This window comes from Taeniopygia guttata, chromosome 1 (genome assembly GCF_048771995.1).
Source record: "Taeniopygia guttata chromosome 1, bTaeGut7.mat, whole genome shotgun sequence".
Classification (NCBI taxonomy): Eukaryota; Metazoa; Chordata; class Aves; order Passeriformes; family Estrildidae; genus Taeniopygia; species Taeniopygia guttata.
Window position 1 is genome coordinate 80137751 of NC_133024.1, and position 13747 is coordinate 80151497.

A 13747-nucleotide genomic window follows, 5' to 3' on the forward strand; every position below is an offset into this window, starting at 1 on the left:
TACAAGAAGGAAGACAAAGTGACCTGAGATATTTTTAGCTTAATGTATTGATGAATGGAAATGTAAAACCAAGTGGATTGAAACGAGCTATACTTAAATTGTATTTAGGAATTTTACTGCATGCTATTTTACTTCAGATGCAACTGAATAAATACAAAAGGAAGAGATAAAGCCATATGGAAATTCAAAATAAAGCTGATTGAAAAATAAGGGGCTTATAAGAAAACACACTCTTGGTACAGGGATGGTTCCTGTGTTCCATCAGAACCTTATTTTTTTCAGGAAATGTCGTCACCAGCTGAAATCCAGAGACAGGCATATGAAGGGAAGAAAGCTTAGGGCAACAACATTTGAAAAGAAAATTTCACTGTGAGTAACAAAAGCTTTGTCCAGAAATTAAGCCTTATTTGGGAACATATGAAGCCTCGGTGAGAGCTGGTGGGGTGGGCAGGGCTGGTGTGATGAGCAGGTGACCGGGGCATGGCATTTGGGTGTGCAATAAACAGCCTGAAGCAAAGCAGCCAGCATTTACTCCAGGGTGGCAATTTGAGAAAAGACTTACAGACCCAGCCCCATGAATCTCTACAGCCTGGATACTGTTTTGAGGCCTGGAAAATAAAGATATGCTTTGCTTGTTATGTTCAAAAAGAAAACAACACATAATGAAGGGAAAGTATGAAGCAAAGGCAGCACATGCATGATTTTTAACTCTTTCATGATCATTTAGATTTCCCCAAATCTCAAGATATTTTAGTGTGACAAACAAAGGGCTCTTTTGGCCTCCTGGCCCATATTTCTCATGGCAATGAAAGCTGAAGTGCTATTGATTCTGAATAATTACTAAATTATTAATGTGGTCATTTGTGTCCAACAGCTGAGTTTAAAGACAGTCAGAATTAGGTATGTTGAATGAATTAAGAGATTTGGGAAGACTAGAAACATAGCATGTGGGCATGAACAGATAATGTAACAGCATTGCACAGCTGACCTGCCTGTTATGCTTAAGGAATAGAATTGAATGCAGGAGTAGGAAGGAATGAGTTTAAATATTAAAGAGAGGCCAAAAAGACTCATTAAAATATGAACAAATTTTATTACACATTTGCTAGTAATCCAGCCTACTTTTAATGAACAGATACAGCAAATTGCTGACAATGTTCAATAAAATACAAAATACAATTTTTATGGCATTGATAGCAGTTTTTTATAAAAGCAAGTCACTGTTGGTATATTTTTGAGTACAATCTTCATAATATTCGGAACAACACTTTTATAAAGCATTTTCTCATTGCTGAAGGCTATAGTAAAATTTGTATGAGTATTGCTTATGTGTGTGCAATTCTGAACTGTGATAAGTAGGATCAGATATCAAACTGAACTATGCTAATTTATATCCACTGGAGGTCTGATCTAGAAGCAACTATCCTCCCACCCTCATTGAATTCCCCATATTATTAATTTAATAATTGCACTTCTTCAGCAGTCTAAGCACATAGGGTTTTTCAATGCACTTATGAAAACACAAGTTGTATTCCAGCTGTGTGTGACAACTGTGCACAAGGTTCTCTGCTTTTTGGAGTTTGACTAGTCCTACAGTTATTAAATTCTTGCAGATTCTTAATGCCTTTTTCACAGGATCCAAAGTTGCAGAAAGCACTGAGTTTTGGCCTGGGTTCTCCTCCTTATTTAGGCTCAGTGTGCTCTCAGTGTCTAGCAGAACAATCTGGCCTGATCTCCTCACCTACCTGAAACAACAACCAATACTTATCAAACACTACACTTGCTTTTCATCTGTCAGCACTTTTCTTCTGCACGTGTTTTTCACCAAATCCTTTCCCAGAGCTGTGAAGACCCTGTTTCTCTATTTCCACAGCTGCCACCTTGCTCTGATTTCAATCTGGATTTGGTCATTGCAGATCCCCCTGAGCTTCCTCCTCAGAAAGTCACTGCCCTCTCACACACTTTCCCTCTCTTGCCTCATCCCACTTTCCACAGGCCTTCCTCCAGAAGCAGCCATCAGCAGCTCCACCTCCTCCTCCTCACTGAGCAGGCTCTTGCCCCTCCTTCTCAAGAGGGTTTCCTATGGATTGCATTACGCCTTAATTATGCATCAAAGTATTTGCATTAATCATGTGAAAGATGGGTATTATTATTTTGTTTCATAGGCGATAGCTCAGTCAGCTGAATCCAGCACCATTTGGATTATGAATAGCACAACCATTAATACACTGCAGTATACGCTCCAACATCCGTTTTTTTCCAAAACAAATATTACTTGATTTCTGGTCCGATGCTTCATGTAATGACATACCAATTGTATAAGGAGTTTGTCTGGTGTTTTTAAACCCTTGGCATTTTCCCCACCAAAAACTGTATTGTGGCTGTGAAGATACAGACAGGCAGTTAGAAAGACTGAATTTTCATTGTCCTTTATTTTGCTAACCACTACAAAATTTTAAGCTTTTCTGCAAAAAGAAAATTTATTGTGCCCATAGAATCAAAATGAGTGTGCTGCTGACTGAGTGAGCATTTGATCGATGCAACACAGCAAAGCTAAAGAGACAGGCTGAGCAAGAGGTACAACGTTTTAAACCAAGGCAGTAACATTGTTATGCTTACTTTGTGAGGCACTATTTTATATAACAGATCCTAATTCCACTCTAGATGGGTAACTACTGTGAATTATAATTTTATTTTCCACTTAGTGGAGCCTATTGACTTGGACTAGCTCTTGCCAGAGAACCAGTTTTGTAATAAAGGCAGTAAATTCTGATTTTGTGCTTGTTTGATAATTGATAGTGAGGTGTCAGCAGCAGGAAAAAATTAAAGTTTTTTTTTTTCCTCTGCAAGTTATAAACGATGGGTTGTAAGACAATGACTTTATGCTGAGTGTCTAAGGCATCTTTTACTAAAATGAGTTCAGCAACTCAGTGGAGGTTCTGCTCTGTTTGGAAAGGTACGTGTGCAAGGCACGCCTGTTAACCAAGCATCCTTGGCCCCAGGCATAAATACAGAGATAGTTATTACACTGACAAGGATTTTTCCCTCCCAGTGGAGACACAGTTTTTTAGCAACACCAATTTTCCCTTATTGCTAAGACAGTGGGAAAAATAGGTGTCCATGGGTGTCAGTATACATGCTAATTACAAATATATATAATAATATGTTTATTATACTTGGAAAAAAGAGGCACAGTAATGAAAATGCCATGTAAACTTGACACTATTGAAGTATTTGTTTATCAACATCTTCCCGTATTTAACAAGGATTAAAATACAAACAATAGCCTTGGCCTTAACTAAGATAGAGCCACAGCTCTAACAGATGGCTGTGCCAGACAGGCTTTCAGCACAGACCAGACCTGAGCACCTCACAGCAGATGACGACGTGGGAGCCCTCATGACAACCCACCAAGATCAGCAAGTGGAATTGCCCATGTGCAACCATGAAGTAGGGAGTGGAAACACAATCCAGCTGATTAGCTGTGTGCTCACAGAAGACAGAAGTGCCTTACAGAAATAAATATAGAATTAGGCCCAAAATTTACTGAGATGTCAGAGGATGTCATGTTTCACTCTTACGCCTTCTGCTGGACCAAATCTCCCAAAGTCATCTGTAGCAGAGCCAGGAGGTGAACCTAAGTGCCACTGTGACTTTCCCTGTAAGGTCAACTTCCAGCACAGATTCTGTGAACTGGATCTCCAAAATGAGCTCCAACTGCAAGAAGTCATACTAGTTCAACCATTTCCCAGTCCAGGGGTTTCTGTACGTCCCATTTCAGAGTACTTGTGCCATTGTGACACGCCAAGTGTCCTAGCCATTCTGTTATTTTTCTTTGATTATTCAGAAAATAATAATTTGACAAATGGGAATTGCATGACCCATACTGCAAATAGCTAACTGTGAAATTTCTATGGCTAATTGACATCTGTTGTTAAAGTGCCAAATGCATATTTGCACTCTGTAGGCCTTCCCACCTGTTACTCCATGGACCATCATACCATTTATGAGCTGCCAACAAAGGCAAAGCTTCACTTTCAGGGTGATTGGGCTTTGTCAGAAAATTAAGGTATTCATTATTAAATGAATTTGTTACCCTAGTGAAAATTATGGCAGCAGAACAAGAGGAATTGTGTTAAGGCCTGTTTTGTGCTACCTGCATGTTGGCCCCCATCTCCCCTAGGCTGCAGTAAAAGAACCATGAAGAGATGTCTTGTTTGCAGCACTTCCAATCCTTTGCCATCCTCCCAATGTCTTTCATTTCCCGTCCCTTCTTGCTCAGCCCTGTCACCCCAAGCTCACCACTGCTCCACCTCAGGAGAAACAGTACACAGAAGGTTTCAGGTTTTGGGGTTTTTTTCTCTGATTCTGCCTACAGAGTACATCCACCACATAATGTCTGGGATTTATTTATTGGTTGTACTCCCAACTCCAAGATCATTCAAGAAACCTGGCTACTGCATCTGACTGCAATTCACTGACTTCCAAGGGCATAAGATGCCCAGGTGTTTTCTAAAATCTGCTGATATATGGAAGAGAGAATTTGAAAGAAGTAGGTTAACAGAAGTCAGTGGACTCTAAGGAGATCTCCTATAAACCACTGGCAATCAGGTTGGAGAGAGGGGGGGAGAAGAGGAGAAAGAGAGAGACAGGAGGGAAGCAGGCAGGCAAGCTTGGTGACTTTGTTATTTATTTTCATCCTTTAAAAAAATTGCAAAATTAAAGAAGAAAATACTTAGAAGGCAAGGTTTCCATAGGAAAAAAATATTTTATTTTTTTTAAGAACAAATTCAGTTTGAAACAGACGTGGAATGTGATTTTCATAATTTTCATTTTCTGGGAACTAATTGTAATGTGGAACTAAAGCAGATTTCAAACTTATGACCGGCTACTTTTAATATAGAATGAAACAAACAAACAAAACAAAAAAATAAAATTAAAAAAAAAAAGAAAAAGAAAGAAGAAATTATTTATAACTCAAGCATAATACTGTGTTACTTACAAACTGGACAAAGAAATTCTTAAATAAATATTCATGGTACACAATTTCAGCACAAATATGCGGCAATTTGGCAACCTTTTATATAATTTTTTCCTCAATACAGTGCAAAGGGGAATGACACTGCCTTTAAACAAGCTGTAGCTAAATACATTGCAAAATTCAAATTTTATACAAAACATCTTGCTCAGACTTTATAAAAAACCAACATTGCTCTATATACACAATCTGGTTAAGAAAAGCCTTTTTTAACTTGTTTTCATGTGGGTTTTTAAATTATTTAAAAATGTGAATAAGGCTACTGTAACACCCCAAATCCATATACAGTAAATCTGAACCTATTTACAGCATCTTCACTTAGACATGATGGTGCAAATTCCAATTTGGGTGACTAGGGATGATCATACAAGCAAGGCATTTACAGTAACTTTTCAAAGCTGGACCAACGTCAAAGAAGGGAACAGTTGGTAGATTGTCATAATTCTGCACCAGACACAAAACAGACGCACAGTACATTTTTTTTTCAATTGGTTGCAGGTTGCTCTTGAGCAATTAATCTGATTTTTTTTTCACAGTTTAGTATATAACTAGAATGTAGCCAACTGATGAAGCACAGATATGATTTAATAAAAATAAGAATCAGTAAGCCCATCTTTTCCCTTCCCCTCCCCCAAAATAAAATCTTAATGACTTACAAGAGAACCTTGTATGGATGGATTCATAGAAAAGAAGGATTGTTGAAAAGAATTACATATGTACTGTAGTTAGTCACCATGGTAACCTTCCACAGAACCATGGGTTGTAATTTTTTTTGTTTTTTGTTTCTCTCTTTTGGACGAACATCCCAACATAATCTTCAGGTTCAGAAAACAAAGAGAGTGATCATTTCTAAGACAGATATTTTTCTTTTATTTTTTTTCTTTTTTTTTTTTTTTTCTTTTCTTGCAGGTGCTCACTGGAGGTCTGAGAACCCTAAAATGCTGTTGCTACATTTTCTTTCCAAATCAGAAAGCGAAGTGTTACCATAGTAACATGACTATGTTAGAAATGTCTATTTGCATAGCACATATAAAAGTAGAGGTTTTTTTTTTTTAATCTCCTCCCTAGGGTGGGAGCTTTAGGGGAATAGCCATGCTAAAGAGAAAACTTTAACCTGAAACCCCCTTCTACGAACCTCAACAAAATCTACAGAACACATCAGCCTGTAAGGCAAGGGAAAACACAACACAGAAAATAAATGCCGGCACATCTTGTTGCTGTTAAATATGTGATGCAGTAACACTGAATTCCTGATATTTTGGACCTTATATTTTCTACTTTCCTCTTACAAGATGCTTTGGAATTTTTTTTTAACGATGCTCTCACTGGTGGTTTAGGATAGCTGATTCCTTTTTCCAGAAGTATTTTATTTTTTTTAAAAATGTGCGCATATGCATACATACATATACCTACGTATGCATATATACTTATATATGTGTGTATATACATAGACACACACACACACACACATATATGTAAAATGATGACGAGTTAAGACTATGCAATTGCCGCAAATGAATTTCACATCTTCTGGTGTAGATTCTGTGCAATCTCAAAATATATATTAGTAAAAAAATCCAAACCAAAAGTAAGAAAGAATGAACAAAAGAAAAACTCTCACTTTATATCCCTTGTGTTCTATACACCTATTATAAATAAGACATATTTTCCTTCTCCATCTCAGTGTCATAATTTATTTTACTCTTACAGACTGCCAGAGGTTTGCCATATGTGCTTTAACATTGCAACAGAGCACCAATGAACTGCTGTGTCAGCCAGTACCTACACTCACTGTGCAGGGACAGCACTACAATAAGCCAAAGTGCCTAATGGGTCAGTCACAAAGAAATTCTGCCTTACTTTCAGAGATTACCCAAGGTTTTGTGGTGCGTTGTTTTGTTGGTTTTTTTTTCCCCCACAACTTTATCAGTGATAGAATTATAGCTAATTTGACCCACTGGCTTATAATCATCTTGGGCACTTGGCTCTCAGTTGTTTTCTTAAATGCTTTCCCTGTGCTTAGTATAATGTGATAGTATAGCAGCTGAGTCTGCTTAAAAGTCATCCAAGGCAGACTACGTTTTTGCTACAGCTTCAAAGCTGTGTATTTTATTGCCAGTACCACAACAGCCCTGCCCCAATACCTCCTCAGTGGCCTGCTATTGTCTTGTCTTCTCCAGGCTTGTTGACTTACTAACAATACCCCTTTGTTCTACTGTATTGAAGGTACTATTTTTTTCTGCACACTGGTATTTGATAACCGTGAATTCCTTCAAATGCAGCCTTAATTCACTGCACATGTTATTGTGTTTCCTACTTGCCTCTTAAAACTTAGCATACCAAAGTGCTGTGCTACCTAAATGCATTTTTTTTTAAATTCCCAACTTCTACTTCTGAGGCAGCAATATTCAATTGCAACTTCAATTAGCCCTTCCCTCCACCACCCAGTCCTGCTCTTGACTTTGTGACAGCCTAACTTTTTGGCTGGAAGGCTCCTTATTATCAAACACAATTTTTATCAATGCATTACCCATTCAAGTGAGGCTGCTGTAGCAGATGGATGGAGTGCGGATCTCCAAACATTAATGTTCCATTAGTGATTCAGGAGGTGGAGTGAAAGGAAATTTTATGTGAAGGATGGTAGAGCCTTGGATAACAAAAACAAATGGAACAGTGATGGACTAAAAGCAAGAGAACTTTAACAAGTCTTACTTAGACACCAAGGTCTGTGTGACAAATCCAGTACGCACTGAGAGAGACACACAAAAGTCAGAAGATTGCATTTCAAGCTTGATATATCCTAGAGCACCTTCCCAGGATGCCTAGAGCTATTAACATCCACGGATTGCTCCATCTTCCCTTGGCTTTTGTACATGCCTGAATGCCCACAGCACATGGCTTTGAGGATGATGAGTGTAACAAGAGTACAGCAATCAGAATGGGCATCTTCTACATGAAAGTCTTCCAGCTTTTAGTGAATACTTATTCACCGAGATAGGGATTCTACAGACTAGGTAAGCTGTCCAGCTCGCGTTGGTTCCTGGAGAAAGAGCTGTTGCCTTCTCTCCCCTGTGCTTAAGTCAATGCTAGCGCACAAGGCGTCATCACAAACCCCAACAGAAAGCATTTGACCAGTGAGTTTCCTCTATGACTCAACTGTACCACAGAGCTGGCTGTGTGCTCCTCAGACCTTGTAATAAATGTTTGCTGGACTCTGAGGAGGCATCTCTTGAACTATGTACACCGGATGTCCATAGTCGCCGCTGACCTTTTCATAGTGGGGGCAAAAGACACTGTCTGCAGTCCTTAGAGGAATGATAATGTCACTGGGCTCAGAACCATTGTTGTTGCCACTGCGTTTTGGGGTGGCTAATGTACTAAGTGATAGAGTTGTCGTGTGTTGCGGGGAATGCTTCCTGTGTCTTCTCCGGTACTTCAACAAAAGAACCACCAAAGTGATGATGATGACGATGAAAATGATGCACCCTGATGCAATCCCTGCAAATAAGGCCACCTCTGAACCCAGTATACTGGAATGCCCAGCCTTACTGCCATCTGTGCTAGATCCTGGAAAGAATGGAAATACAATAGACAAAAGTTATTGCCATCCTATGACCCATTTACGTCGCTTAAAAATGTGTAGAGTAAGCAAGACTGGAAGAATTAACTGACAGCTAAACTTTGACAAACCAATTACCCTGTTAGATAGCTAAATGCAAACAGCCGAAGTCAGCAATCGATATAAAGCAAGACTTTGTGCCTGTTGGTCTCACTTTTGTGTTGCTCCCAAACCACTCTGTTTCATACATCATCATCCATCAGCCGTGAGAACTGTCACTGACAAGGCAGCCTTTGATGCATACGGCATCTTTTAACAGATGCAGGCCAGCCCCAGGCACAAGAGAGGGGTGGGACAGGACTGGAAGGGAAAATAACACAGGGAAATGACAATTCTCAGAACAACTGTTAGTGTTCAGTGCCATACTGTTCCCTCTGCTATTTTTCTTTTGCATATTGACTTAAGTTAAACCATCCTTAGTGCCTCTTTACAGGGACTCCTCTTGCTTGGAAATGAAACTAAGGAGCTTGAGGCAGCATGGGAGACAGGCAGAACAGTTATGGCATGTCTGTTAGTATTAACTTACATTTACTTAAAAGAAAACAATACCACGCATTTGGTAGTCAGGAAAAGCTCATGTGCTGAACAGCCTGTTGAATATTTGCTGCCTATCACATTATTTGTCACAAAAATTACATGAATACTCATCGACACTTTTTCACTTCTAAGTTTGAACGTATTTCCCTCCCTTGATTCTCACTCACAATGGAAAAATTATACAGATGCTATATTCACATAATTGTTAATTCTCCCTATCAAAGCCTCTGCAGGGATCAGCTAAGCCACTCACTGTATCAAAGATTCATTAGCCCAGTAACTAAAGACAGAGCTGGCAAGGAAAACTTGTGGCCTTTTTTGGGAAACCCAGAATCACCTGTCAGCAAAGTTTTGCTTTGTAGCATTGCTGATTACTGAATTTTCTTCTGGACAGCTTGAGTCTTAAGAGTTAGGTTTTCTCTTGTTCACCCTATGAGTGAAATGCATCCTGAAGATATTTGTTTCAAATAATCTATTTATTTTGTTTAGATAATTATTATAAAAAATAAAACCTCAAAAGTTTACATTTAGTGGAAGACCAGCCATACATGTCTAGACTTCACATGGTCAGCTAAAACATCAGGACATTAATTATAGATGCCCTGAAATAAATGTTATAAATGGCTGTCAAAAACCACTTGATAATGTATTATGCGGGAAGAGAAAGAGACTCGTTCATCTGTCAGAGTACTAAATGTAAGGCAGCACTGACCACTGTAAAGCTGCTTAGCAAATGTCCTATCCAAAAATTTTCCTGTAAGTGAGAGACACTGTCACAGGAGAGGGGAAGAGGGGAGAGAGCAGCTGTAGCCAAAACTTGCAGCTCCCACACACTATCCACCAGAGCAATCAGAACCGGCTTTTGCTTCATCTTATGATGAAAACATTTGTTTTTCTGGCATGTTAATAGTAAAATAAAACATTTGGGGACAAAGGAGAAGAAGACGTTCCCGGGCAAAGTCCTACCACACTTACCTGAGTGGTCCTTCACAAAGGGGCTGGTGGTGGAACTCTTCCCGTTGGTGCCAGCTTCCTGCTCAGGGCGCTTGGTGGGATCCGTGTGCCGGGGCTGCCCTGCTGAGTTGGGATCTGGGGAGAGAAAGAGGACTCATGCAGCTTTGGCACTTGATAATATGGAGCCTTACAAGCTGGCTCTGGGTACCTCGTGAGACACAAATGGTTTAACAGAAGAACCTTTATACAAAGGACTAGGAGATACAAGATTGTAATTTTCCTTTTAAAGCAAAATGGTTATATTAGTTATTTCAGGTTTAAATTGTTAGGCCATCTGCAGAAACTATAGGGTCTCCTGTAACTGGCAAGAAAAGCTTTGCAGATGACATTTCAGCTTAACTGAGGAAGCTGATTGACTACTAAACCAACTTCTACTTAGAAGAATAATTCTTTCTTCCTGCACAATAGGTTACCTATATGTGAAAAGAGACAATGAACAAAAACCTCTCTGTAATCAGAATTCATAACAAGCAAACTATAGACATATTAGCTTCCCTCTTTTCATGTATTTTAAATAATTCTGAGCAGCAGAGTTGTGGCTTTTGTTTTTAAAATAAAAATAAAAATGACTGAAACACACTACTCCCAGGTGACCTTTCCTTCTAGGGATCTCTCCAATGAAGAGATCTTATTACACTAACCCTCCTTCTGTAGAAATCTGTCAGTAGCTGAAGAAGAGAAAATAGGTTGTGCTTTCAGACTGTAAGGGAGGAATGACCACACTAGGCTTGACTGGCTCTCTGCTCTACACTGCTAAAAGAAGCCAGAAAACTAAAAAGGACATTGAGACCGATCAAAGTGATTTCATGAAACAGCAGATGGTCTTTACCTTGTCCAACTTTCATGAGGATCTTCATGGTTTTTGTCTGGCACACCCCTCCCTCCTGGTTATCCAGGCCCTCCAAAGACCCATTTGATGTTGCTGATTAAAAATAAAAGAAAAATAAACAAAAATAAAAATAAATAAAAATCAGGAAATCAACAGGCAAAGTGATGTGAATATGAGTGTCTGAAAGCAGGGACCTTTCAATCTACCAGGACCTGGTTTTGTTGCTCAGGCTGACCTATGGAAAGTTGTGAAATGTTGAAAGCCAAAGGAATGAATACACTGGTAAGCTGTACAATATATACAAATGGAGGAATGTGTTATCAAGGTTTCAAATTTACCCAGCAGCCTTTTATTTTCCTATGCACAATTGACTGACTGACTTGGACAAAAACACACCATCTTGCTAAAAAGGTGATGGAGTCAGCTGAAAAGGAAGCTCTGGCAGGCTCAGAGGAGAAAAGCACTGAAAAATCACCCTTTTTTTTCCCCCTCCCAACAATATCTTTATAATCACCATGTTACACCTGCTTCCTCTATTACAAATCTCCTGCTGGAATAAGTGAACGCATACAAAAGACCCAGGTGAAAGCTAAGATTCTGAACTGATTGGAAAACCATTTAATATTTTAAAGCACAAGCTCACTTTTCTCAGCATTGAGGAGCCTCTGCGGGGGCGGGAGGCGAAGGGGAGTTCACTCTACTCTCAGGGAAACCTTTTAGCTCATACAAACAACGGGCTGCTTTCCCCTCTGTGGGGATTGTTCTTGCTTATCTAGGTGCCAGCTGGAGCCACGCGATCCGGGCGCAGGCTGACACTCCCTTGGAGAGCCCACAGCGCTGAATCACGGTGCATGGGTGCGCCGCTGCTGCCCCAGCCAGCTGCTGGTTGCAAAACAGCTGCTGGCAAAGGACTCTGCAGCTCCTCAGCAGTAGGTATTGCAGCCACTGCATTGCACTGCCACCATGAGCGGGGCACAGCTGCCAACGGTGGGCTCTGGATTCACTATGGATGGAATGAGCCGGGGGTTTTCCTACCCTGGTCGTCCTGGGGATGGAAATTTCACTGTCATTTCTTGGGGCTGTTTATCTGAGGCCCAAAATAAACTTATGAGAGGGCGCACTGGGCCACCAACTGGAGAAAACAAATGGAAAATGGGATGTCAGGGAGCTCACTGCTTGGCGTGAGTGAGCGTGGTGGTGAACTGCTTAAGCAGCACATGCCTCCCTCTGCCCCTCTCCTTTCAGCTTGTGGGCTTTACACTCTTCAGGTCTTTGTTTTTAATTCTCGCTCCTTCTCTTTCACCTTCCTTGGGGATTTTCTTTCAAACGCGGTCTATGTATATTTCCTTTTTCCTTCACAATGTCTTCCTACCCCCATGGCAGTATTTTTCTTGCTCTAATCTTCTCTCTAGCCGTAAAGATATAAACCCCATACTGCTGAGCCCTGCTTCATAGCCTTTGATCTGAGTCTTGTTTTTGTTCCACTTCTGACTCTTTTGTGACCAACTCGAATTACAGCCACCATACAAACTTCCCAAACTGTGCTTTCTTTTCCTAAAATTCCCTTCTCCTAATATGTAGTCCCTCCCAGTTCCTCCTCTTGTTCCCTCCCCCCTGGTAAAAACATGACAATAGCTGTATGGCAAAAAGACTTTTCAAAATACAAAAGAGCACGTTGACTAATTTAAGATAAAAGCTGATTTGAAATGTGTCACTGCATTGCCAGGCTTGGAAAATAATGGAGACATATAGTTTTGTTTTCTTTTGTTTTCTTTTTTTTTTTCCAGAGGGGAAAAAAAATCAATACCAAGAACCCATCCTGGACATAAATCAAATGTGTCTTTGCTGAAAGTGTTTTTTATGATCTATTTGCCAATGTACCAGCACAAGGACATAGAGAAAAAATGCAGTAAATAGAAATACCAAAGCTGAGCACCAATTGAATGTACAAATAATAAACACTGACTTTGTCTTGTGGTTTTGTTATTTGATTCTTTTTTTAATCGAGCCAAAGAGAATCACATTTCCTTAAACACCTTCTACTTGATTTTAATTGAATGGAATGCTGCTTCTTCTGAACACCAATGCCTTTTTATTCTTTAAAGGCCTATCCACTTAACCCATGGAGTAGGAGACCTCAACAGGATGCAGAGGATGCAGTCTGACCTCAGTACAGAATAAGAAAGTAAGATGAAAAAAAAAGAATGCAAAATTACTTCAAATACAGTCTGCAAATGGGAAGACCCAGATGTACAATGAGTCTGGTTGTGTGCCTACGCCAGCGCAATCCGCCTCGCTTGCTTGCTAAAAGAATGCTTTCATAGCTTTGATGTCAGATGAATGAATTTGCAGAAGTATTCACTTTTTCCACAGTTCTTCAAGGGATTTTAGGAAAGCCTACGTTGTAGCTCAGAGTACAGACTGCTACGTCCTGAGGAACAGGGAATTTTCAAAGAGAAGCATTTCAGTGACAAAGCAAGTTTCCTTCTCAGCTTTTCCTGTAATTAAACTGACAATTACCCAAGGCCACTGGAGGAAATTATTTTTTGAAATTCATTAAGACTATCGAAATACAACCTTGCGTATCCCTAGTGTACCAGGAAGAAAGTGGATAGCTTTAAACACATCGTTTTAAGCTTTGAAAAGCTTCACTGAGAAAAAGAAGTAATCTGGGACAGCAGAGAAAACACAGTTTCATACTGTTAATGCC

General features: G+C 39.8%; 1 protein-coding gene across 1 annotated transcript in view; it reads right to left on the reverse strand.

Annotated features, from left to right (window-relative positions):
* Positions 1–4748: 4748 nt before the first annotated feature.
* Positions 4749–13747, reverse strand: part of EFNB2 (ephrin B2) — a 45343-nt gene continuing 36344 nt past the window's right edge. Inside the window, exons 3-5 of the mRNA XM_002198502.7 lie at positions 11038–11130; positions 10170–10283; positions 4749–8605 (exon numbers count right to left, since the gene is read on the reverse strand). Of these exons, the coding sequence (XP_002198538.1) occupies positions 8223–8605; positions 10170–10283; positions 11038–11130 (590 nt within the window). The 3' untranslated portion in view covers positions 4749–8222. The remainder of the gene's footprint in view (positions 8606–10169; positions 10284–11037; positions 11131–13747) is intronic.